Here is a 26,940-nt window from a genome sequence, read left to right as displayed (position 1 = left end):
CGATCCTGGCTCCTGGTTGGCTGGTGGTCCAGTCGGCTGTCTCCGGCCCGGGGAGAGCGGGCGGAATGTAGCCCAGGTAACGGGTCGGCAGCGGGTGGGTCCCGGGATGGCAGCTGAGAGCCCGGGGCGGGAACCCTGAAGGGAGGGGATGTGAATGGTTTGCGGGGGGAGGGGTCGCGGGGGCAGGTGTCCGGGAGCGGCTCGGGGGGGAGGGGTCGCGGGGGCCGGTGTCCGGGAGCGGCTGTGGGGTGGGGTGGGGTGGGGTGGGGGGGGGGGAGGGGTCGCGGGGGCCGGTGTCCGGGAGCGGCTGTGGGGGGGCCGGTGTCCGGGAGTGGCTGGGGGAGGGGTCGCGGGCCGGTGTCCGGGAGCGGCTGGGGGGGGTGGAGGGGTCGCGGGGGCCGGTGTCCGGGAGCGGCTGGGGGGGGTGGAGGGGTCGCGGGGGCCGGTGTCCGGGAGCGGCTGGGGGGGGTGGAGGGGTCGCGGGGGCCGGTGTCCGGGAGCGGCTGGGGGGGGGGAGGGGTCGCGGGGGCCGGTGTCCGGGAGCGGCTGTGGGGTCGCGGGGGCAGGTGTCCGGGAGTGGCTGTGTGCAAGAGGGAGGGATTTGGGGAGGGGTCTAGGCAAGTACTGGGGGGGTGAAGAATCTGGGTGGGAGGGACAGAGGGAGGGTTCTGAGAGGGGTGGGGGGGGGAGGATCTGAGAGGGCAGGGGTCTGGGAGGGCAGTTGTGAGGGAAGCTGGGTAAGAAAAAACTAGGCCGGCAGGTCTCTGGAGAATGTGTGTGGATGGACTGGTCTGAGGGGGGATTGTGAAGGTTGGGGCTGGGTTGGCATGTTTGTTGGGGAAGGGTCTTGGAAGTTTTAGGAGAAAAACTCTGGGGAGGCGTCTGGCCAGGGATGTGCAGAGAGGAGGATTAACAGGGCATGACTGAGAGGGGAGTGGGTATTGCTCCAAATACTTTGTGAGATAATATCCTGAGCAGTAGCAGGTGTCTACTCACATTGAGGTTTACCTCGATGTCATACTTCTCTCTGTCTGGCCTGTCATTTAATGGTGAGATTACTTATAAGAAACAAAGGTGTCAGGCTGCACTGGGATAACTTACTCCTGGGGGAATTTTACGCCGCTGTGCGTGCGCAGAATTCATGTCGTCTCCCCCCCAGATTTCTTTGCTTCCCTGCAGAAAAATGACTTTCTGATAGGGAAGCAAAGGGAAGCTCCAAGAGCACACCACTCCCCAGCTGCACAGGTACATGGTTTCAGGCACCCGGAGCAGCCAGTGGAGAGGTAAATCACCGCAGGGCTGGGGACACCCCAACCAGTGGCTCCTACCCTGAGTTGGGATCAGCTGCTAGTCCCAGCTGTGCTGGAGGAAGGAGAGGGTGGAATTTCCTCTTCCCCTGCAAGGAGTGGCTGGGGCTGTGTCAGACCCACCCCCAGAAAGCTCAGCATCCTCCCCTGCTTCCTGCCTCCATCGTTCCTCAGCTGCTGGAGGAGAGGTCACTGTATGGGGAGCTGCTCCCCCATCCTCCCAACCCCAGACACCCATACCCGGGACCTCCCATACTCAGACACCCCTGCCAAGCCTCACCCCGTACACCCAGAACCTCCATACCTGAACCACATCCCACTGAACCTCAACCCCTGCACTTGGATCCCCCTGCACTCAGATCCGCTGCCTCCGGCCCCCCACCACTCCACCCAGACCAACCCCACTGAGCTCCCTGCACTCAAACCCCCACCTTGATGAGCCCCCAGGCCACTGACTCCCAACTAGCTGCACCCAGACCAAGCCCCACTCCCCCAGCACTCAGATCCCCCTGCTGAGACCCCCATATCCAGACCCCTCCACTAAGGCCCAACCACTTTCACCTGGAAGCCCCTGCAGAGTCCCATTGCCCCTACACCCCAGCCTCTGTGCATCCAGATCCCCCCACACCTAGACTACCCACTGAGCCTCTCCACACTTGGATCGTGCCTGGTTGAGCCTGCCTGCCCCACACCTGGGCACCTGGCACAGAGGGGCAGGGCCCCAGGGTGTTTCTGGGGTAGGCCCAGGCCTTGTGCTCTGTCAGGGTCAGGTGCAGCCTCACCACTGAGTCCATGTCCTGAGGGTGGGGAGGCTGTAGGGTGATCTCCCACCTTTATACAGCCACTGGCCTGTGCTCCTCACTGCCATGCTGGAGCTTCTGCATTTATTTATTGACAAATACATTTTGCAGAATTTTAAAATACTGTGCACAGAATTTTTAATTTTTTGGCGCAGAATGTCCTCAGGAGTAATAACTACTCAGACAGTTTGATGTGTTCTTTTTTTGCAGTATTGGATTCTTCAGGGCCAACAACTGATTTTGAATAAAATTTCAGCTAATATGGTTCAAGCGATTAAGTGGAAACGGTTAGTGACTTTTCACTTATGAGTTTATCAGCCTCACTCACCCACTCCCAAAGTTATGATTCCTGGTTCATTTTAATTTATATTATAGATTTCAGTTAGAGACGTAAAGTCTTGGAGTGGCCGACAGAGCTTCAGTTGTGTTGAAAATGCTGGGAGACAGAGTGCAGTCAGCTACAAAAGAAAATCTTTACAAAGACCCCACATTTCCAGCAAGCGACAGCTCCCTCTTTTTTAACTGTTCCACCCCACTCTCACAATTCAGAGGGGAGATTTCCTGGCTGAGACCTCAGGTGAGTTTTGAGATGGGATAGCTTAATGGTTTAGCAAAATTTGACTTTCCATTAACAAGCGGATGACTTAGTGTTCAGTTACTGTTTCTGGTTCTGAAATACAAAAATGACAAAAGTAGTGTGCTATGGTTGCTGGGCTAACTGTATCTTTGGCCACTTTGATTGAGAGCCTTTAGTACTCTGTGTATCAAATGTGTTTACCCAGCAAGTCTGACTAAGTTTGACATCTGTGATTCTTCCCTTTAGGAATCTGTCACTAGTGGTGAATGTGATAATTTGATGGCCTTCTTAAAAAACAAAGTTTTGTTTAATTTCCCCTTTTTTCTTCCTCTACACTTTATCCCTAGATAATCTGATTTGCAAACACAAATTGAACTCCATCTCTATGCTAAAGACTCACAGGTATATCTCTCTACTCCAGATCAGTGCCCTTCTGTCCAGACTAAGATCTTGGCCTATCTCTCTGAAGTCTCCTTGTGGATGTCTAGCCATCAGTTCAAACTCAACATGGCTAAAACAGAGCTCTTAGTCTTCCCCCCCATCCCATCCTTTCTCAGTCAGTGTGGACATCACCACCATCCTGCCTGTCACTCGGGACCATAACTTGGGTATCATCTTCAGGTTAGGCCTCTCTGTAGGTCTTCACGTCAAGGCTATGTCTAAATCTTGCCCAATCTTTCTGTACAACATCTCAAACATACGGTCTTTCCTGTCCATCCACACAGCTGAACTCTCATGCAGGCATTCATCAGCTCACATCTTGATTACAGCAACATCCTTTTCTATGGCCTTGACAAATGCTATCTTGCCCTGCCCGTATCCATTCAGAACACTGCTGCAAAGATTATTCTTCTTGTTTGTCACTTTGACGATGTCATCCTTCTCTTTGAATCCCTCCACTAGCTTCCCCTTCTCTGTCTCATCAAACATAAGTTACTTGTCTTCAGTTTCGAAGGCCTTCATGCCCTATCACCACCCTATCCCCCCACAATAATCTCTCATTCAGTATTGAAAACTTGATGCCAATCTCCATAGCCCATTTGTTAAATTTTCAAACTAGCACCTTTATGCTTTCTCCTGTGCTTGCCTCCATGCTTGGAAGGAGCACACCATAAATACTGCAAAGCTATCTAATTACTTTTCTTTGCTGACAAAAACCTGACAAGCTGCTGGTGTGCTGAGATCACTACCTGTTGTGTCTCATGTCTTCTATATTCATCTGTTGTTTCTTGTATATTTAGAGTGTAAGCTCTTTGCAGCAGGGACTACCTTTTTGATCTTTGCTTGTACAGCATCTAGCACAATGGGATCCTGATCCATGACGGGGGCTCCTAGACCATATGGTAAAACAAATAACTAAAAAGCATATTTCCCGGAGTAAAGTGTGGGGCTCAGCTAGCCAAGGAGAAAAGTAGCAAAGCAGCAGCTCAGGGCTAATTCATTCAGTTTTCTGCCCGCTGTAAAGTTTACAAGAAAAAGTGTTTTGCGGTTTAGATCAATAGCTTGCTTAGCAATGGCAAACTGAGTTTTGCTTGGCCAGACAAGGGTGGGGTTTTTTTGTTCTGGGATGTTGAATTCTCTCATAGCTTGTATCTCATGCTGCCCTGCTAATGTACCTCAACCTTGCTTGTGAGTTGTGACCTGCACAACTACTAGGGAGTGGGTTATTTCTCTCTCTGTTCATTCACTTCTTGTCTCTTTGCTGAGATTATCAATAGTAATGTATTATTGATGATGGAATCTATCTACCAAGATCTGGACTGAGATCCACCAGTCTTATTTCACATAGGTCACCTACTGAATAGTCATACTGTAACAACTCTCAATTAGTGGTAACCTGTGCTGTATTCAAACAAGAAAGAAAGGTCCCTTATTGTGTTAATTGTCTTGTGAGCCATCCGATCCCACAAAACATAGCTTGTTTGGCTTAGACTGTCATACAGGATTTAACCTTAACGTTTGCTTTGTTTTAGGAAATTTGTTCTGCTCCTCAGTTGTTTTCAGACAATCCACAGGAGGTGCAAGTGAAGCAAGGGATTTTGGGAGATTGTTGGTTCCTGTGTGCCTGTGTTGCTTTGCAGAAGAGTAAATACCTGCTAAGTAAGGTATAGAACAGCTTCTTGTAATGTTTCATGTCCTAGCAGATTCTCCTGTATGCTCCATTAATATTTTTTTCCCCTAGTCTTTTCCAACTCAGTGAAACTTCTAAGATGTACTCTGATGCTCTGTCTTTACTCTTTGATGTTATGACATATTATTTCTATCTATGCTGTGATGTAGAATAGCTGGAATTGACCATGTTTTAAGTGGTGGTTTCTTCAAAAGAAAGTCCCTGTTTGTCTTGATTTTGCTAATATTGTCTTGTCTTCTTCCAGGTAATCCCTCCAGGTCAGCCCAGCTGGACAGATGAGACGTACACAGGCTGTTTCACTTGTCAAGTCTGGCAGTTTGGACATTGGGTGGAGGTAACCATTGATGATCGCCTGCCTTGCCTTGGGGGTAAACTCTGCTTCTCCCAGTGTCAGACAGAAGATGTGTTTTGGCTTCCCTTACTGGAAAAGGTCTATGCCAAGTAAGTGAACTTCATTGGAGGAGGAGATTTAAATTGCAGTAATGACTAGCACATATTCTACATAGTGCTTTGTTTGATTGAATTTCATGCCATGTGGGCTTCCAGAGCCCTCTCTAGGACTTGAGCTCTTTATATCTGAAACCTGTATATAGACTGATAGTTTCCAGAGTTTTTCCTATATTGGATTCTGTAGAGGTCCAGTGTTTATCCTGGATCACCCAGATACATTTCCGCCTTCATACAAGGTGAGATTTTCTTACTGAAAGGAATTGTGAAAAAAATAAGAGTTTTATAATGACACAGCAGCTGCTAGACTGCAGTGATGCTCAGCTAGCTACTAGCTGCAGATCACCTAGCTTAGTAAGACTGAAATAAAGTTTTCCCTGGTGCATTATTTGAGAAGATTTTAAGATAGACATCAATGGTCAGATCTTCAGCTATTGAAAATCTATGTTGCTCCACTGAAATAATGAAGCTACACCAATTTATGTTAGTTGAGGCTCAGGCCCTGAATATTTCTTTCCTGCATACTTCTGCCTAACCATCACTTGCCACTCATTTGCTGGGTTTTATCGGGAGTTATGGACCCTGGAATATTTTTGTTGTTGTTGTTTTGTTTTATATCTGGCAGTGGGGCCATTGTTTTATAAAACAAGCACCAAAATACGATCTCGGCCCAGTATACAGTGTAGACCACCAAAGCAGTTCAGAGACCAAATGCTCTGGATAAGAAGGACACCAAACAGTTACAAGATCTTAGAGAAGGGTTTGTTTAGCCCCCAGCAGAGGACAAACACCTTTTAAGGTGAAGTTACTCAGCTAGTAGTAGATATGCTGAAGTTAAGGTACATGTTTCTGTCAAGGCACCTTTTGGCACATTAACCTTTTCTTCTTACTGTGGGTTTGCCAGGCAAATGTTGTTTTGACCATTTCTTACAGAAATTTTATGAATCTGGCTTAGTATTCTTTCAGTGTGTTCATTCACTCTGCTTTGTAGTTACCGCAAATAATAACACAACGTCCCTGACCCCACAAAATGAAACAGCTGGGAGAAAAAACTAGTTTGACTGTGTTTAGCAAACAAAGAATATATTAAGGGGAGGTATGTTAGAAACGTTATTTTTTAAACATTACTAGCTATATTGTGCTTCATGAAGGGTGATGAAAATTCAAAGATGAGATGCAAATGACAAGCAGTGAGCAGTTTCTGTACAGGAAAGGATTGTATCAAGCTTTCCATAAGGCAGTGTGATATCTTATTTTTCGTTCCCTTTTCCCATCTAGTTGGAGTCAGGTAGCCTATCAGTGTTTCCAGGTTTGCTGGTCCAACGCTCACTCCATATCTACTTCATCCTCCTGTACACCGTCTATTGGCTGTTTTCTTGGCCATCCTCTTGTTCTCAGCCTGTGAACTCTAGTCCCAAATGTCTCCTGTTAGGGAGCTTATTCCTTCACCCACTTACTTCCCTGGGCCTTCTCACATGAACAGAGAGCAACAATACCTGTAGTCCAAAGTTGCAAACAATTTGATGTTTATTGGGGTGAACTTCCAGCAAGCATGATTCCAGTTTCCTTCCTTAGTGTCCCCCTTCCCAGCTCTGACACCACAGAGCCTTACACCTGTGTCCCTGTTCCCATTCCTGCCCTTAGCCAAACATGATTCCAATTTCCCTACCCCTGTTCCCATTTCCACCCCAAACACCCACTCACTTCCTGATTGACTGCAGACTATATAGTAAAACTTGAGTTCTGCTTAGCTATACCTTAACCGATCATTTTCCTGAAATTTAACTAACCAATCCTAACATATTGTAACATGATTATGTAACCAATTATATCCCACCACCTTAATTAGTTTACACCCAGCAAAATTAATTATACAGCAGACAGAAACAATCACAGAACCAGACAAACAATAGAAAAGTGGGAAATATAATGACAAAACAATACAGACGTGAGGATTTCACATCCCATCTATTGATAAGTGAGTTCTTGCCAGACAGGATGCTATCAAACTAAGTTTCCTTTTACATTTTCTAGGCACTTCCCTTTCTCTGGAGGTGATAGGCACTATCAGGAAAGGATTGTATTCCGAACAGCCCAATAGCATCTTATTTCAATGTGACTAGTTTGGACTCCCTTATCCATCCTTTAAACATGCCCATACCGTCTCAGCTTCCTCTCCTGCAGCTTCTGTCTGATACCACAGACCTTAGTCTCACTCCTGATGTCATCATTCCACGTGTGTTCCAGCAATGTCAGCTCTTTCACTGCCCTCAAACATCTCATTTCAATGGCTTCAGGTCTTCTCAAATGCTTCTCTTCGGTCACCCATTTCTCTGATCTGTAGAGAAGAGCTGATCTTACCAAAGTTTTGTATAGTTGTCTCTTAAGTAGTCATAAATCACACCACCTATCTTTGCCAGTTTTGTCTCGCGCGCAGTTCACTGTTGACTACTTTGTTTGCTGCTAACCAGCCACCAAAGTACTTGAATGCAGAAACCTGATTTAGTTGCTGGCCCTCAATGTTAATATTTATCTATTTTGGTCCCGGGTGAATTACCCACATGACTTCAGTCTTTTCTTTAGTCATTTTGGGGCCATAATTTGTTAGTTTCCTGTTCCAGGCATCAATTGCCTGGACCAAATCTTCTGCACTATCAGCCATGAGTGCAATATGGTCTCCATACATAAACTTTGGACCACCACCTATTTGGATTTTCTTACTTATGAAGTCCATCACAGTTATGAATACTAATAGTTTAAGCACTGATCCCTGGTGGAGCCCAACCTTCACCTCAAAACACTCTGTTACACCGAAGTGTGTCCACTTGTCATGAAACTGTCATACAAACCTGTCACCATCTGGACAAGGTCCTCTGGTACGTCACAGAATCATAGCAGAGGCACCAGCAGTCACCTAGATACTTTGCTGAATACATGAGGTGTCTGATGGCCTAAATATTCTATAGCTGCAGTGGCACCTTTTGTCATACTAACATCGGGCTCCCAATGGGGACATATGTGTGATTAAAGTAAAGCCAAAATGATGTTCATTTAAGTTTGAAATATGTGCCACTGTTTCTTTTTTGTTTTTATAGGGTGCATGGGTCTTATGAGCAGTTGTGGGCAGGGCAGGTGGCAGATGCTTTAGTTGACTTGACTGGAGGTCTAGCTGAGAGATGGATCCTAAAAGACCCTGGAAGAAGCATGGAAAGAGAGAGGACTGGTAAAGTTTTGGAGAAGATGGTATTTAGGAGACTGATGAACCTGAAGGAACAATGTGTGATAAGTTGCTCAGTCCTCAGCTCCAGGCAAGGTAATATGAGTATTCCAGAGATTCTTAAATATGGCAAGTGTGTCTTTCTCTTCCCATAAAAGGGAAAAAGTAAGGGAAAGTAGTGCTTCAGCACCACTGGTCTATGGATACTCAAAGCTAACTAGCATGTTTCTAGGGATTCTGGTGATCAGCATTTCTCTTCACTCTTCTAATCATAGATGTATAAACCAGGCAGTTATCTATCTCTGTGTACAGGGTGGGTTGCATGTTCATCCGTTGTGTTCACAGGCAGAGCAGTTGACTTGTAGCAACTTTCTTCAGTATAAAGTGAATCTTCTTCACAGGGGATAGAGAGTTTACTTCCTCTGGCCTTGAAAAAGAATGTTGGGTAGTTTTCTACCTCCTAACGATGGTTATCTTTCCTGTACAGGTGCCAGTGAACTGGGAGAATTTCATGCCTTTATTGTCTCAGATGTGCTTCATCTCTCCAGAGTCTCGGGCAACGAAATCATCTTGCTACGGATACGAAACCCTTGGGGGAGGCGGTGTTGGAAAGGACGCTGGAGAGAAGGGTAAGTGGCTTGTTTTCATTTAGAATTCTCTCTTTTTAAGGTACTACCATAAAGATGAAGATATTTATTGTGTGTGAGCACAAAATGTGTGTGTATATTACAGAGTAGTATTACTAATAGGCTACAACAGAGGAGAGTTGCACAGTACGGTAGCCTTATTTCTTAGAACCTTTTTATGAGTTCAGCATACAACATTATGGTTCTTGTGGTCTTGATTTTTTGGGGTTTTGGGTCTGGCAATCCAGATTTCCAAATACATGATACATTGATAGGAAATGTGTTTTTTGGGGGTGGGGATTTAATTGGGTTACAGATTGTTGTAATAAGCCATAAATGCAGTGTCAATTCAGTCTGTGATTTTTGGTATCTAGAAAATGTATGAATTTAAGCTCCAGGCTCATCTTTTGAAGGGATTGTGCAGGTTTCCTTTGAGGATGAGGACAGAGAGGTCAGATATAGAGTGATCGCTTTGTGAAAAGTGTTCACCCACAGGTGATATGGGGCTTGTCGTCTTTTATCATATTTCTGTATGAGTTCTTCTGAGAGCATAGTAGTGGTCTTATCTCACCTACGTCAGTGGTTTTCAATGTTTTTAAATTTGCGGAGCCCTACACGTATTTTGAGTGGAGTTGTGAACTCCTTTGGAAAGTCAACCTGTGGTCTGTGGACCCCTCCCATAGACCTCTTAGAAGACTGAAAACTGACTGAACAGAATTCAACCATACATGTTGCACATGCTCAGCACGGCATTTGACACAGCATGAGAAAGGGTGCTAGACAGTGGACTTATATGGTAATGACAACACTTCCAGGTTTTGATCTGTAGGTGGGGATATTTACATACTTTTGATTGATCAGAAAAACAAAATGCCTTTTCTGGATCTGAAATTTTATTTTCATAAAAAGAAAAGGAGTACTTGTGGCACCTTAGAGACTAACAAATTTATTTGAGCATAGCTCACGAAAGCTTATGCTCAAATAAATTTGTTAGTCTCTAAGGTGCCACAAGTCCTCCTTTTCTTTTTGCGAATACAGACTAACACGGCTGCTACTCTGAAACCTTTATTTTCGTAGTCACCTTTTGTAGACCCCTTAGACATAGTCCGCGGACCATAGGTTGAAAACCACTGACCTAAATAGTTGTTGCCTGTAATCCACTTAACTCCCTGCCCCCAGATTCTTTTTCTTCTTTTTGTGACAGGAAAGGTATGTTATCGGGCCACTGGTCCCTTGAAATATGTATTAACTATTTATGCTAAACAATCTGTTCCATCTTGTTCTACCTTGTATTTAAAGGTGGTAGTCTGAGTACATTTCCCAGACCTGAAGAAGAGCTCTATGTAAGCTCAAAAGTTTCTCTCCCACCAACAGAAGTTGGTCCAGTAGAAGATATTTCCTCACCCACCTTGTCTCTAATATCCTGGGACCAACACAGCTACAACACCACTGCACAGAGAAAAAGACAGGCTGATTTAAAAATTAGTGTTGTGCTGGACACCGCATAAAACATAAAGGAAGACACACTCTCCTGGCCTCAAAGAACTTAAAGCTGTAGTACCCTGTTCTGTGAAGTGCAGAATGTTTTTCAGTCTCAGTAAAATTAATGGGAGTTGAAGGTGCCCAGCAATTAGTAGGACCCTAAATAATTAGTTGTGGCTCACATCTTCAGCTTGTAGTAACTTTGAAGCCAACATGCTAAAAAGGTCTTGCCCTACTGCTCTATGGAAATGGTGTGTCGCTGATGTAAGGGGCTCAGTAAGTGGCACCAGAAAAACCTTCCAAAACAGCCATATTTAATTTTATTTGTTTAACCACTTTCTTGTGTTTTGGAGTTGTGTTTTTCACTTCCTCTTTCCATCATGCACAAATTCTAACACCTGCTTTTTTTTTTTTTAAACGATAAACAAAGGTACAAATACTTTGCACATTGTTCAGTATTCATTGCAAATAAACTATTTGTTTTACCTGGGAGTATGTTCCATAATCCCTTACTCTCTGGTGTAGCTGGTTTCTAGGTCTTCCTGCAAGGAGATTGCCTATCTATAATTTCTGTTTCCAGTCCCAATTGATTAATAACTAGAGGAAATGTTGTATGGATGAACACAACAGCAAAACGAAAAAATCTTTTTTTCCCTCACGAAACAATTTTTATAGAAGATTTTTGTAGAACTCTATTGGGAGTGTGAGCAAAGAGCCTAGACATTGACTTTTGTGCATTTATTTGCAGTGGTCAAGGGTGGAGCCAATTTGATCCAATAGTTGCTTCAGAATTGCTTTCCCAGATCCAGGAAGGAGAATTCTGGGTTGAGGAGGAGGAGTTTTTCAAGGAGTTTGATGAGATTACCATTGGGTTTCCAGTCACTGAAGAGGGACAGCTTCAGAGCCTCTATACAGGTACAATGTGGACGAAGGGACTATTGGTAACAAATCAGATTAGTTTAATGGGGAAGTCTGATTTGAATTAAAAAGGGCCAAAATTAGACTTGTTTAGCACTATATCAGGGGTGGGCAAACTTTTTGGCCCTAGGGCCACATCGGGTACAGAACTTGTATGGATAACAGGGTAGGGAAGGCTGGGGGAGGCTATGCCTCCCCAAACAGTGAGGCGTGGCCTGGCCTCTGCCCCCATTCAGGCCCCCGAGAACTCCCACCCTCATCCAACCCCCCCTGCTCCCAACCCCTGACTGCCCCCTGGGACTCCTGCCTCCTATCCAAACACCCCTGCTCTCTGCCCCCTGACCACCCTCCCCCCCCCAGATGCCCGTACCCTATCCAATCCCCCCTGCTCCCCACCGCCTGACCACCCCCAGGACCCCCGCCCCTATCCAACCCTCCCTGCTCTCCCTGCCCCACGTTACCTGTGGAGTGGGGGAAGGGGGGCTCGGTCCTTTTCCCTGTGTGTTTCCCCTGCTTGTTTGGCTGCTCTCCCTGGCAGTCGGGCAGGGCTCGCTCCCTGTCTGGGCTTGGCTGCTGGGGACAGGGGCCAAGCATGCTGGAGGTGGAGGGGGCCCCTGGCTAGCTCTGCCCCTGTCCCCAGCAGTGGGCCGAGGCCCCTTGATCCCTGCAACCCTCCCTGCTCCTTGCCTCCCCCCCTGAACTCCCCCTGACCGTGCTGCCCTGGAGCACCAGGTCTGGCGGTGCTATAGTCGGGCTGCCCGACTGGAGCTGCAGCCACGCTGCCCAGGTAACTGTGACTGCAAGGGAGGGAGGCAGGGGAGCAGAAGGAGAGGGGCCAAGGGCTAGCCTCCACCCCGCTCACCACGCCGCGGGGTAGTTAGGCTTGCAGAGGAGCCAGCCCGTCCTGACCCCACTCCCTGGCAGGAGCTCGGGGGCCACAGGGAAGGGTCCTGCGGGCCGGATGTGGCCCGCAGGCCGTAGTTTGCCCCCCTCTACACTAGACCTTTGTGGTTTCCAAAACGTTTTCCAAATTTTATTGAGTATGCCCTGAATGCATACTCTGGGAGAGGTTGGAGAACAGAACTGGTGTCTACTGGGTAATTAAATTAAACTTATTATTAACTTTTCTCTTTCTCTACATTTCTCTGATTTACTGGAAAAATCCTCTTCCTTATTTGCCAATAATTTTAAGAGTTGTAAGTGAAAATGCTTATGCAAAGCTCAGGGACTCACGTACTTTGAGGCTGTGGAGATTGCTGCAGAGCTGACCTGCCTGTTGTAGAATTATGCTCTGAAATCTCATCCATTTAAAAAAATGTTTCTAGCCCTTATGGTTACAGTGTATACTCCATGCACTATTCCATGCAGCCCAGACATCAGGAGGTTTGGGAGTGCTAGCTGGAGTCCAGCTTGCAGGCAGCGAAGGGGTAAAACAGAAGTGTAAGCTGTCAAGCTAGGTTGTCTGGAGAACAGTGCAGTAGCTGAGGCCTGGGGAGATAAGTTGCTCATGCCATCTACAAACTCTCACCTTCCCTGGCACACATGGGGAGAATCTGGTTCTGAATTGGGTCATCTGAACAGCACCAGAGGAACAGAAACCTGGGGAATGGAGCCAGATATCCTTAATCCTGCCTCAGTGTAGGAAGCTGGACTTGATGACTCCTCAAGGTCTCTTCTGCCCTTCATTTCTATGATTCTGTGCTTATTCCAGAGAAAGACCAGTAGGAGGCATTTTGGCCTTGATTTGGCAAAACACATAAACATATTTGTAAGTAAATTCCTATTCACCAAAGTATTAAATCGTGTTTAAATGTGAAGTAGGTGCTTTGTGGAATACAGATTGTTTGCTACATGAAGTAGTGTAGCAAGTTCTCCTCCTCCTGCTCCTCCACACCCCCAGAGGTGTAGGTGTCGCAGTTACTCCTTCATCCCATCTCAAGATGATCTATGGAGAATTGGAATTCTGACCTACGCTTGCTGTAAAGTTCTTATCAGCCCATGTTTGCAGATGAGATGATCTCTGTGTAGGTTATTTTATGGTCCTCGTTTGCTGCAGTATTAGACACAAAATATTTAAAACAGAAATACCAGTATTTTACTCTCTTCCTTCCCAACCTGTAGGCCCAGGATCGGCAACCTTTGGCACGCGGCCCATCAGGGAAAGCCGCTGGTGGGCCAGGACGGTTTGTTCACCTGCAGCGTTCACAGGTTCGGCCTGTCGCAGCTCCCACTGGCTGCGGTTCACCGTTCTAGGCCAAATGGGGGCTGTTGGAAGCGGTGTGGGCCAAGGGATGTGCTGGCCGCCACTTCCCGCAGCCCCCATTGGCCTAGAATGGCGAACCGCAGCCAGTGGGAGTTGCGATTGGCCAAACCTGCGGATGCTGCAAGTGAACAAACTGTCCCAGCCCACCAGTGGCTTTCCCTGATGGTCCACATGCCAGAGGTTGCCAATCCCTGCTGTAGGTCTTTCCTGTGTCTGTTGCTGCTGGGAGGAAAGAAGGAGATTTCACAGGAGTTTTTATGCCCCCCCCTTTTTTTTTCAGACTAAAGAATTGTTTGCTATGTTTGCCCCCTTGGTGTGGGAGTTAGTCGTTTCCTGAAGAAAGTTTTATTGGGGAGCCCTGTAATGTTCTCTTCCAACTGGGAGACAAATTTGAGGTTTCAGAGTTGTAGAAATAGTCTGCATATGATCTTTAAGGATAAAGTTCTTCAGCGTCCCACTCTGACTTGGATTTTATACCTCTTGGGATATCTTGGCCGTGAACATTAGCTCACAGAAAGTGGCACTGCCACAGGGCTGCTTTCAGTCTGGAGACTCTTGAGCCACAAAAATGAATTGTTTCCAATTGCTGATGTGTGGTACCTGTTTTTTTTCTTAGAGAAAGTGCTGAGTCATACTCAGAATCTCTGTGGATCCTGGGTGAAAGGCCAGTCTGCAGGTGGTTGCCGTAACAACAACAGCTTCCCTATGAACCCCAAGTTCTGGCTGAGGATATGTGAGCAGAGTGAGGTGTGCATTGCTCTTCTGCAGAAACCCAGGAAGTACTGTGCTGATTGGGCTGGAAGAACTCAGAATCTGACCCACTTAACAGAGAAAGGTCCATCTCTGACTGAAGGCATTCAAGGGCAGAATTACCAGGCTGTGGGACTGCATGTCTGGAAGGTAATTGGGGGTAACTTTTCAAACTTCTAGTTGGGCCAAGAAGAAAAGTTTCCAGAAAAACAGGAGCATCTGACATAGTCATTCATTTGTTACTGCAATGCCATGTGTCCATTGTTCATGGAAGTCAGGGGTATAAAAGACCTTTTAGATGAGCCTTCCCATCTCACAGGGTCATTGAAGGATCGTTGCCTATAGTACATATACCAGGGCTTTATTCAGTTTATTTTTAAACATTCTAAGCAATGAAGCTTCCACTACTTCTCTTTGGAGACTGTTCACACAGTCAGTTACATTGCAGTATTAGAAAGATTTGCCTGATAATTTTTCCCTTTCTTAATGTTAACTCCTTTCTTTTAGTTCAACCCCCTTGTACTATCCTAAGAAGTTCCTCTCTCGCTTTGGTGTCTACACCCTTCACATGTTTGTATACTGTTATGTCCCTCCCTTAATTATCACCTCTTATATATGTATTAATCTTTTAAAATCTCTGTTAAACTTTTCTCATAAGTCAGTCCTTTCACCACCCTACTTGTTTTTGTTGCTTTTCTCTGGGTTCTTTCTAGTTTGTTAAACTCTGTCTAATAATGTGTGTACCCAGAATACAACACAATGTGCATAGGAAAAAAACTAATTTCAGAAATGCCTAGTGCAACTGAAAATAATTCTACTCATTTGTAGATACAATTTTGTGCAACTCTATTTTTGCGTACTCAAGCTATCATCGAGGTGTTCAAAAACTTCAGAAATGTGTGTTTATGCTGGCAGTTGCACAGTGATCAGTGCCCCTGGGTTCATTAATATAATTTCACCTCCAAGTTTAATTTGCACTATGAAAATATCTTCTAACAACTTTTTTCTTCTTAATTACTTTTGTAAACAAGAACATAATTAGTAGTGGATGAAGGCTTATTTTACTGATGCTCAGGCCAAACGCTTTAACTCAAAATATGAACAGTATTTTTCTCCTAATCTCCTTTCATTCCCCACAGATCTCTGTTACACTTGTTGTACCTAAAATACTGTGAAAGAATTAACATGTTTGCCCTTCGCTGAAAACGTTTAATTTCAGCTGAAATGTGGCAGACAGGTTTTCAGTCTGGGCCTGGTTTGCTCCAGCCTGTTCCTTTTTTTTGTTTTGAAGAGAGCAAATTAAAACAAATTGTTTTCACTTTTTTTGATAACAGTTGCTCGCTTTTACAAAATGTGCTCAGAGTCTGGTAGGTGCTGAGCTTTAACCTGCCCTGAGACTACATGAGATTTCCAAAAAAGAATTTGTTTGAAAAAGTAGCTATTGTACATGAGCAAGGTTCAGCACCACTGAACTTTGTATGAAAAATGAGAGCTTCCCATGGTTTATGGTCTGACCATGTTGGCTTCTGGGTAAATCTAATCTGAATGAAAACACAACAGTGTATCAGAATTTTGTGTTTCCTTTGGGCAAAATTCTGCCCTGAGGCATGCTGGTTCGGTTCTGCATGGGGCTGGTTTGTAACTGATGCCCCCAAGAGCAATTCTAGCTGGGACAGAATTCTTCCTGGGAACACCCAGGATAAATATGCCAGAGGAATGTTCTGTGACCTTTTGAGATGGTATAATGTGCTATATGTGTGGTCTGCTCCATTGGCTGATGCATAGATGGTGGACCATTTCCCTATACTCATCTCACCCTTTCTTGCCCACTTACTGGCATTAACTCGCACAGGGAGGCTATGTGGGAGAAGGGACTACAGTCCCCAGTGAAATTCTGTCCAGCACTGCTCCAGGGCACAAGAAGGGGGAAGCAGCTTTCATTTTCCCACCCCGAATTGCTCACCCTCATGAGTGCGATCCTGAATCTGACCCTTCGAGACAGGTTTGGAAATAATACCTGCATGGTCTGCCAGATGGCAAAGCACACACTTGTGGTACTATGGATTTGGGGTTTGTTGACTGAATATTTGACCCCATTTAACTTTGCTATAATCTTATCAACTTTCCTACAATGCTATGCTACATTATGTGTCTATTTTAGGTGGAGAAGAGGCGCTTTAACCTACCAAAGACCCTCTCTGCTCCTCCGGTTGTAGGTACCATTTGTCATTCTTATGACAGAGAAGTACATCTGCGCTGTGACCTTGCCCCTGGTTATTACCTTATTGTCCCTAGCACCTTTCTGAAGAATGCAGAGAGCGACTTCCTGCTTCGTGTATTCTCAACAGGAAGAATCTGCCTCAGGTATGTTCAAAAAGGAAGAGAAGTAGCAAATCCCACAAAAACCCTGTTGACAGTTTATGTAAAGCCTTATGCCCTTTACGAGGGCTTGCTGTGACCTGAACTATGGTTAGGAGAGGTACATGTAAAGAAGGCGCTAAATCTTTTGAGTTCAGGTAATTAGTGTGGCTGTATAATGGGCACCTCTTCTGGCTCTTTGAATGGGGTCTCGGAGATGCTTGAAGTCCTTCCTATAGTACAGGGGTGGGTAACTTTCAGCCCACTGCTTCATTTCGTCTGGCCTGCGGCAAGTCTCCGTGCCATGGGCCGAAAGCCCTGAGCCTTGGCGCCCCCCGCCCCCACTGGGCTGAAGCCATGAGCGCCGGATCGCCGGCATGTCCTTGTGGCCCCTAGGTGGAGGGGCGATCAGGGCAGCTCTGCATGCTGCCCCTGCCCCCAATGCTGGCTCCGCAGCTCCCATTGGCCAGGAACTGTGGCCAATGGGCGCTGGTCGCGTGCACTGCACTGAGCCGCCTGGCCCCTCTGCCTAGGGGCTGGTCATGCCAGCTGCTTCCGGGAGCAGTGCAGAGCCCGGGTAGGCAGGGAGCCAGCTTTGGCCCTGCTGCGCCACCAACCAGGAGCCTCCTGAGGTAAGCGCTCCCCCAACTGGAGCCCACACCCCAAACCCGCTCCTACATGCCAACCTTCTGCCCCAGGTCAGGCCCTGCTCCCGCACCCTAACTCCCTCCCGGAGCCCACGCCCTAAATCCCTGCCGCAGCCCTGAGCCCGCTCCTGCACTTCAAACCCCTTTGCCCCTCCCGGAGCCCCCTCCTGCACCCCAAACCCTTCAGCCCTCCAGCCAGAGCCCTCACCCCCTCCCGCAACCCAACCCCCTCATTTCTGGCCCCATCCCAAAGCCTAGGGGAAGCCACGAGCCTCGTGCCACCCCCCACCCTGCACGGGGCTAGAGCCGCGACCACTTGCTTGAGCCTCTGCTCCCACCCCAGAGCTGTGTGTGGCCCCTGACTGATTTTTTCTGTGGGTCAGTGGTCCCTGATAGAAAAAAGATTCCCCACCCCTGCTATAGTACCTCAAGGGACCTGGGGGGTGGCCATCTAAATCCTTTTTTGATCCAAGAGAGCCCCAGTGTCTGGAAGAAGTGCACACTGTTCAGAGGTGAACTGGTGTAGTTCTTTGCGGTGTGTACATTGTGGAGAATATACTTCATACAAGGTATGGTGTGTTTTATACAAGAATGTTACTGCTGCACAATTACTGCAGGCATCAGTACATTTTGGATGTTGCACAGGTCTGTGATGTGCTCACTTCATCCAGGGTAGATGTTTCCTGGAGCTCTGTGGGCGGTGGGGAAGGCCTCAGAGAGCTACATTGTTTTCATATTCCTTTCTTTTCCTCCTTGCACTATTTGTGGGGGCGGGGGACCCTAGGGAATGCAAAATGCAAAAATGTAAATTCATGGAACAGTAAGGTTAAGAAACCAAATGCATCAATGTTAGGAAATTCAAAAGATAAATTTAATCAATAAACTAATGCAGCATATTGTATTTTCTATTGCTATGTCTTAAATACATATTTTAATGTGTTTATACTTTAAATTTACATTGTGCAATGTGGCCAGATTCAAGGTGCTGTAGAGATCTTAATTTTTACTTTATTTATTTTCTCTGTTCCACAAATGTTCAGGTTTTGCATTTAATTATACTTATATGTGGCAATGATTGGCATTGAATTAACAGTTAATGGGAATGCTTGACTGGTAAGAGTTTGCATTTCTTGACGCTTATTTCATTACTAGTATTTGTCCATATTTTGACAGCTGAGCACTAAGGATGGTGAATTGCAGTCATGGAAACCTTTCACCTTTTGTACACTACTTTCCCTTTCTTTCTTACATTTGATAGTGAGATAAAACCACCACCCACTGATGCTGCCCTCTGTGAAGAGCTCCCACCAGGTGAATGGGAGACAGTGCAGCTACAGGGATGCTGGAAAAACGGCCAAAGTGCTGGAGGTAGCAGGAACTTCCACTCCTTCCATACCAATCCCTGCTTTCCCCTCTCCGTCCCTGCAGGAACAGAAGAGCGCAGCATGAAAGTCACCCTCCGCCAGCACTGTCAAGATAGCAAGTGTCGTCCAATAGGGTTTCATATCTTCCAGGTATGATTTACCCCAGTCAGTCAGATTAGTTGATTTTTGTAAATGAAACAAATCCATCACTTATTCAGGTGCCTCTTACCTTGGAGAATGGAAATGCACCCTATAAATGATTATATTTGGGCCAATACAAGTAGACATTTGAGCTGTATTAGTTCACAGGTACAGTAGGTATAACAATGCATGAGTGGATAGCACAGCAACCAAATTTCTGGTTCCACTGAACCCTTGTCATATTCCGGTTTAGAAGTCATGCAGCAGCCAGTACTTATAGATTTTTCTGAATGTTTGAAGGGTTTTATTTAACACTAAGACTATAGCCAGGTAACTCTTTATTAAATGATACGCTTTTTTTTAAAATGAGTGGATTTTTTTTTTCATTTTAATACAGATGCAAATGGTTGGGCATGCTTGGTGACTAAGACCCAAGCTTGGTAATTGGGCTTGACTCTCTCCTGCCTTTCTCCCCTAACAATTTTTTTCCCCCCCTGATAACTGATAAGTGACCCTGAGCGAACCGTGATCACTCTATGAAATAGGGCGTGTATTTGGAGGGGTGGGTTATTTGTGGACCGCACTGATTTGTTTTAAAGGTGTGAGATCTGAAATTATTTTAATCTCTTCAGGTGCCTAACAGTTGGAAACCACAGAGTTGTTCTTTTCTGCACTTGGAGCCGCTGGTTAGCTGTGTACCTCATTGCTACTCACAGGAAGTGAGCCAACTGTGCAGACTCTCTGCAGGGAATTATGTAATTGTACCTTCAACGTACTTGCCTAATACTGAAGGCAATTTCACAGTGGTCATAACAACCAAAATAGACAGGTAAAAATATACAGGGATCTGTTTGGGTTTACACTGTTTCTAAATTCACATGTAACAGAGCATAGGACAACACTACACAATAATTTAGAATAGTAATGTTTCCATATTTATTATAACGTCTTTGTACCACTACCACAGGGTAACTGGGATGACTGGCCCTTTAAGGGAAGTAGGGCTGGCGCCATCTGTGCCATAATTACCAGCCCGCAATCTGGGGGGGTGATATTAATGGGATCAGATGTTAACCTGATGAACAATTGGGCCTCAGAAAGAGGAACTACAGGAAGTAGGTTAGGCCTGTGGGAGGCTCTGATCGAAGGTCTGCAGGAAGTAGGGAGGTTAGGTTTTGAGAGAGACAGGTAGAGTTCCCTGGGAGATGAGACAGTAGGAAACTATTTATGCTTTGCACTGAAGTAATTTTTTCTTTCCTTTTCAAATAGGAAACGCATTCAGAGCCAGGAGACCCTTGGACAAATATTGCAAGAAGTAGGTGGCATTTGAATTTCAGTGGCACTGAGATTGAGGTACACTGGAAGTCAGAGAGGCAAACACATAAGCATTAGCTAATGATTTGTACCAGGGACTGGGAGACAAGAATTTGAAAGTTCTAATTCCACTCCGTTGCTAACTGTTTGTTCTTGGGCACATCAGTGAACCTCTCTTCTCGTTTTTCCAGTCTGCAAAGTAGCAATTATACTATAACTCTTTGTCTTCTCTCATGCTGCCTCATATACAGGGAATCCCCTCTCTGAAATGATCTATAAAGCCATACTGACTCCTTCAAATCCATCCTCAATACCCACCTCTGCTGTAAAGCCTGTGAGAAGCTGGTGGACTAATAGCTGTGATGGGCTTATGGCAATAATTAACACTTATATTTGCATTTTAAACTATATTAATATTCATAGAATCATAGAATATCAGGGTTGGAAGGGACCTCAGGAGGTCATCTAGTCCAGCCCCCTGCTCAAAGCAGGACCAGTCCCCAACTAAATCATCCCAGCCAGGGCTTTGTCAAGCCTGACCTTAAAAATATCTAAGGAAGGAGATTCCACGACCTCCCTAGGTAACGCATTCCAGTGTTTCACCACCCTCCTAGTGAAAAAGTTTTTCCTAATATCCAACCTAAACCTCCCCCACTGCAACTTGAGACCATTACTCCTTGTGCTGTCATCTGGTGCCACTGAGAACAGTCTAGATCCATCCCCTTTGGAACCCCCTTTCAGGTAGTTGAAAGCAGCTATCAAATCCCCCCTCATTCTTCTCTTCTGCAGACTAATTTAATCTCAGTCCCCTCAGCCTCTCCTCATAAATCGTGTGCTCCAGACCCCTAATCATTTTTGGTGGCCTTCTCTGGACTCTTTCCAGTTTTTCCACATCCTTCTTGTAGTGTGGGGCACAAAACTGGACACTCCAGATGAGGTCTCACCAATGCTGAATAGAGGGGAACGATCACGTCCCTCAGTCTGCTGGCAATGCCCCTACGTATACATCCCAAAATGCCATTGGCCTTGGCAACAAGGGCACACTGTTGACTCCTATCCAGCTTCTCGTCCACTGTAACCCCTAGGTCCTTTTCTGCAGAACTGCTGACGAGCCATTCGGTCCCTAGTCTGTAGCGGTGCATGGGGTTCTTCCGTCCTAAATGCAGGACTCTGCACTTGTCCTTGTTGAACCTCATCAGATTTCTTTTAGCCCAATCCTCTAATTTGTCTAGGTCCCTCTGTATCCTATCCCTACCCTCCAGCATATCTACCTCTCCTCCCAGTTTAGTGTCATCTGCAAACTTGCTGAGGGTGCAATCCACATCATCCTCCAGATCATTTCTGAAGATATTGAACAAAACCGGCCCGAGGACCGACCCTTGGGGCACTCCACTTGATACCGGCTGCCAACTAGGCACGGAGCCGTTGATCACTACCCGTTGAGCCCAACAATCTAGCCAACTTTATGTCCACCTTATAGTCCATTCATCCAGCCCATACTTCTTTAACTTGCTGGCAAGAATACTGTGGGAGACCGTGTCAAAAGCTTTGCTAAAGTCAAGGAACAACACGTTCACCGCTTTCCCCTCATCCACAGAGCCAGTTATCTCATCATAGAAGGCAATTAAATTAGTCAAGCATGACTTGCCCTTGGTGAATCCATGCTGACTGTTCCTGATCAGTTTCCTCTCCTCTAAGTGCTTCAGAATTGATTCCTTGAGGACCTGCTCCATGATTTTTCCAGGGACTGAGGTGAGGCTGACTGGCCTGTAGTTCCCAGGATCCTCCTCCTTCCCTTTTTTAAAGATGGGCACTACATTAGCCTTTTTCCAGTCGTCCGGGACTTCCCCGGATCGCCATGAGTTTTCAAAGATAATGGCCAATGGCTCTGCAATCACATCCGCCAACTCCTTTAGCACTCTCGGATGCAACGCATCCGGCCCCATGGACTTGTGCTCGTCCAGCTTTTCTAAATAGTCCCGAACCACTTCTTTCTCCACAGAGGGCTGGTCACCTCCTCCCCATGCTGTGCTGCCCAGTGCAGCAGTCTGGGAGCAGACCTTGTTCGTGAAGACAGAGGCAAAAAAAGCATTGAGTACATTAGCTTTTTCCACATCCTCTGTCATTAGGTTGCCTCCCTCATTCAGTAAGGGGCCCACACTTTCCTTGACTTTCTTCTTGTTGCTAACATACCTGAAGAAACCCTTCTTGCTACTGTTAACATCTCTTGCTAGCTGCACCTGCAGGTGTGATCTGGCCTTCCTGATTTCACTCCTGCATCCACGAGCAATATTTTTATACTCTTCCCTGGTCATTTGGCCAATCTTCCACTTCTTGTAAGCTTCTTTTTTGTGTTCAAGATCAGCAAGGATTTCACTGTTAAGCCAAGCTGGTCGCCTGCCATATTTACTATTCTTTCTACACATCGGGATGGTTTGTCCCTGTAACGTCAATAAAGATTCTTTAAAATACAGCCAGCTCTCCTGGACTCCTTTCCCCCTCATGTTATTCTCCCAGGGGATCCTGCCCATCAGTTCCCTGAGGGAGTCAAAGTCTGCTTTTCTGAAGTCCAGGGTCCGTATTCTGCTGCTCTCCTTTCTTCCCTGTGTCAGGATCCTGAACTCAACCATCTCATGGTCACTGCCTCCCAGGTTCCCATCCACTTTAGCTTCCCCTACTAATTCTTCCCGGTTTGTGAGCAGCAGGTCAAGAAGAGCTCTGCCCCTAGTTGGTTCCTCCAGCACTTGCACCAGGAAATTGTCCCCTACCCTTTCCATTGTCTATTGGATTGTCTGTGCACCCCTGTATTGCTCTCTTTCCATTTTCCATTGGATTGTCTGTGCACCCCTGTATTGCTCTCCCAGCAGATATCAGGGTGATTGAAGTCTCCCATGAGAACCAGGGCAATGCAATCTAGTAACTTCTGTGAGTCGCCGGAAGAAAGCCTCATCCACTTCATCCCCCTGGTCCGGTGGTCTATAGTAGACTCCCACCACGACATCACCCTTGTTGCTCACACTTCTAAACTTAATCCAGAGACGCTCAGGTTTTTCTGCAGTTTCATACTTGAGCTCTGAGCAGTCATACTGCTCCCTTACATACAGTGCAACTCCCCCACCTTTTCTGCCCTGCCTGTCCTTCCTGAACAGTTTATATCCATCCATGACAGTACTCCAGTCATGTGAGTTATCCCACCAAGTCTCTGTTGTTCCAATCACATCATAATTCCTTGACTGTGCCAGGACTTCCAGTTCTCCCTGCTTGTTTCCCAGGCTTCTTGCATTTGTGTATAGGCACTTGAGATAACTTGCTGATCATCCCTCTTTCTCAGTATGAGGCAGGAGCACTGCCCTCTCACGCGCTCCTGCTTCCTCCCGGTATCCCACTTCCCCACTTACCTGAGGGCTTTGGTCTCCTTCCCCTGGTGAACCTAGTTTAAAGCCCTCCTCACTAGGGTAGCCAGCCTGCTTGCGAAGATGCTCTTCCCTCTCTTCGTTAGGTGGAGCCCGTCTCTGCCTAGCACTCCTCCTTTTTGGAACACCATCCCATGGTCAAAGAATCCAAAGCCTTCTCTCCGACACCACCTGCGTAGCCATTCGTTGACTTCCACGATTCGACGGTCTCTACCCAGGCCTTTTCCTTCCACGGGGAGGATGGACGAGAAGACCACTTGCGCCTCAAACTCCTTTATCCTTCTTCCCAGAGCCACGTAGTCCGCAGTGATCCGCTCAAGGTCATTCTTGGCAGTATCATTGGTGCCCACGTGGAGAAGCAGGAAGGGGTAGCGATCCGAGGGCTTGATGAGTCTCGGCAGTCTCTCCGTCACATCGTGAATCCTAGCTATATTAATAGTGTGTGTGTGTGTGTGTGTGTGTGTGTATTTTTTTAACTGTATTCTCCTTTTGTGTCTCCATCACTCTAATCATTTTATTTATATATTCAGTCCTTTTCCTCACGCAATGGGCTCTGATCTGTATTGGGGTCTTTAGGCACTACTGAAATATTTAGAAATTAATACTAATCATATGGGAAAAAAAGAGTGGGGAAAACCTGGAGATGATTGCCCTGTATGCCTTAGTAGGTCTACATTTGTGTTTGCTTGTACACACAATATGCTATAATGATAATTCACATTGGGCTGTGAGCTGTTTTGGTCAAGTTAATGCAACATGTTTAACGTTTCACTGATTATTTTTTTTCTCCACTACACATGCGCACAATGTTGTTGCAGGGTTGGGCATGAGTTCTGAGTTCCTGACACTTAAGATATTTTTATTTTAGGGGGGAAAAGATCCAAAAATATTATTTTTGCGACTGTGTTAAAATAAAATCTTACTTGCATTTTAAATCAGAGGGTGTTCTTCATAACACTGTTTACTTATTAGGCAAGACAAATACCAACCTGATAAAATCTCCCAGAGGGAAAGAGGCCTATTACACACAGAATAAACAAGCAAATAAAAAAACAACCACATCACCACGCCAGGTATCAGTTGGCTTACTAATTTTCCTGCTCTAGGTTATGTTGACCAGTGATTATACTTTGTCCTCAAAACCGCACAACAAACTAAGTCTGGACTTTTATTTCACAGAAATTGGAGATGGAAACATATACGTACATTTCTAATGGTGTCCTTGCTTGAGAATCTAGGAGCTGTAACACCTAATTAATAATAGCATTATTTCCATTCCTTGTTCATTATTCATTTCTTTCTTAGATGTGGTTCTTGCCTGTCTCTAGGGCAAACGTTGATAGGCCCCTCCTTCAGTAACAACAGCCTATCTAGTGAGATTATTTTTACACTATTCCCTAAGGGTAGTAAGACTTGGGCCTACCCTGCTGTCCAGTGGTAGGGTAAAGTGCCAGTGGCACTCCCCTGAGAATACCCTGCTTCAAACCTCCTGAGAATTTCAGTTTGGAGATGACAGCCACAATCTCCTCATTGATTGCAGCTAAGATACAGAAAGAGAGAATCTCTGAGTTTTTAAGAAATCCTAGCTGGGTGAAGGTTATAGAGACTGTAACCTAGAAGCAGTTCAGGTTTTTGAAGGGGAACCGGTGGAGAGCATGGACCACTTTGGTGATGTGGTTTTGTTAGTCTGCCTTACATAGAAGTGGGCTGCTGTGTATTAAAACAACTAAAGCTTCTGTGTGCCCGTCCTGGTCTATGCCAGGTGCAGTACACTGCAGTAGTTTAGCCTGAAGGAGATGGAAACATGGCTGACTGCGCTGGGTCTATATCTCAAAGAAAAAGGTGCAGTCTCCCTGTTAATCAAATATTGAAGCACTTTTGGTTACAGCTGCTGTTTGGTTGAGTAGGAGTGGTGACGAGTCCACTTAGAACCATGAGACTATGCAGTGCTTTCCCCTTTCCTACCAGCCCCGCTACTTGCTTTTCATTCAGGTAGTTGTGTGTCTCGGGCACTGGGACAAGTGGATAATGGCACTGAGAGAGAGATGTAGAGCGGGTGCGAGTGGTATACTGTATTGTATATTCCTAGGGTTCTGTCCAGTCTAGTTCCAGATTACTGAAGTTATGGGATTTGCATCACTTCCTTGAGACTATTTAAGTGTATCAATTAACAGGAAGAGAATGTGTAATAATACATGGCCTTAATTCCTGAATTTTCCTTTTCTCTGTCTAACTAAGGCATATCTGCCAATCTTTTTCACCCTGAGACTGTTAACATGTTACAAAACTACAGGTTTTAACCTATGAAATAGCTTCAATTCAGCCTCTTTTTTGCAGGTCTCCTTTACAGCTGTGATGAAAAGGTAATTTGGAATTCTCGCGTCAACATCGTAACAGTAGAGAGACTGGAAAAGCCTGACCTCTGGCTATTTTCAATTTGAAGTGAATTAACCAGAAAATACCCTGGTCCCAGTGGTTTTCCATTCAGACTGACTTCCAGCCTGGTGACGTCCTCTCTGAAAAGATACCTCCTTTATCATATGCATCCTGATGAGCATTCTTCCCCTCCATATGTTTTACTACCAGCAACATACAAATGAACTTCATGCTATACCTCAGTTCTTCAAAAATATGGACAAAGGATATGTGCACATGTTTTAACTCAAGCTGTAGTTTTAAAATTAAAACAGGAAAAAAAATGTGACCTATGTGTACATAATGAAAGAACGTTTGGTGAAGAGTACCCAAGTTTACAGAACAACCTCAGGAGACCGGGGAGAAAAGGAGGAGTGTAGGGGAAAGAAACTGGAGTCCCTTTTTCAGGAAGGAAAGACTAGGATCCAACAAAGTACACTGGGACAGGTATAGACCAGATCTATATCTACCACTGCCAGTCTTATTACTGAGCACTTTATCATGGGCCCTGCTACTATGAATATTTGTCATGAAACTGTAACTTTGGAAAAGATAAGTTTAGGGGAGTTTGTCTTGCACCATGTGAACACCTGGAAGGGAAGGAAAAATAACTTATGCAAAGCTGTTGGTTTGAAACTCCATATAAGACAGTATTTTTGTTACTAGTAACCAGAATGTTGTTTTCTTAATTCCTGTTAAAATATTTCTTACTCAAGTGTGGGTTTTTTAGATATTGTATTTTCTTTAATAAATGTAAGGTGATGTTAAAG

The 26,940-nt window shown here is 45.7% G+C and overlaps 1 protein-coding gene across 5 annotated transcripts; it reads left to right on the top strand.

Moving 5' to 3' along the window:
• Positions 1–26,940, top strand: CAPN10 (calpain 10). Of its 5 annotated transcripts, XM_074963419.1 has the most exons (15): positions 1–76; positions 2,318–2,394; positions 2,483–2,684; positions 4,658–4,789; positions 5,060–5,256; positions 8,358–8,575; positions 8,967–9,108; positions 11,336–11,502; positions 14,385–14,668; positions 16,680–16,882; positions 18,782–18,834; positions 18,952–19,037; positions 19,661–19,857; positions 20,298–20,343; positions 26,093–26,940. In XM_074963419.1, exons 3-15 carry the CDS (start codon positions 2,541–2,543, stop codon positions 26,120–26,122), a joined length of 1,899 nt encoding a protein of 632 aa, XP_074819520.1. In that variant the 5' UTR covers positions 1–76; positions 2,318–2,394; positions 2,483–2,540; the 3' UTR covers positions 26,123–26,940. The 5 variants fall into 5 exon arrangements, with proteins under 5 accessions (XP_074819520.1, XP_074819516.1, XP_074819518.1 ...); XM_074963415.1 differs by having other exon boundaries at positions 18,782–19,037; positions 26,093–26,939; XM_074963417.1 differs by having other exon boundaries at positions 18,782–19,037; positions 20,298–20,381; positions 26,093–26,939.

The sequence above is a fragment of the Natator depressus genome, chromosome 9 (assembly GCF_965152275.1).
Source record: "Natator depressus isolate rNatDep1 chromosome 9, rNatDep2.hap1, whole genome shotgun sequence".
Classification (NCBI taxonomy): domain Eukaryota; kingdom Metazoa; phylum Chordata; order Testudines; family Cheloniidae; genus Natator; species Natator depressus.
This window is presented reverse-complemented; position numbering and strand designations above follow the sequence as displayed.

Excerpts from the sequence above, each read along its gene's own strand:
- CAPN10 (XM_074963415.1), top strand. The coding sequence starts at position 2,541 with ATGCTGGGAGACAGAGTGCAGTCAGCTACAAAAGAAAATCTTTACAAA. Across the intron at positions 2,685-4,657 it reads TTTCCTGGCTGAGACCTCAG|GAAATTTGTTCTGCTCCTCA; the intron begins GTGAGTTTTGAG and ends GCTTTGTTTTAG. Across the intron at positions 16,883-18,781 it reads ACAGGAAGAATCTGCCTCAG|TGAGATAAAACCACCACCCA; the intron begins GTATGTTCAAAA and ends TACATTTGATAG.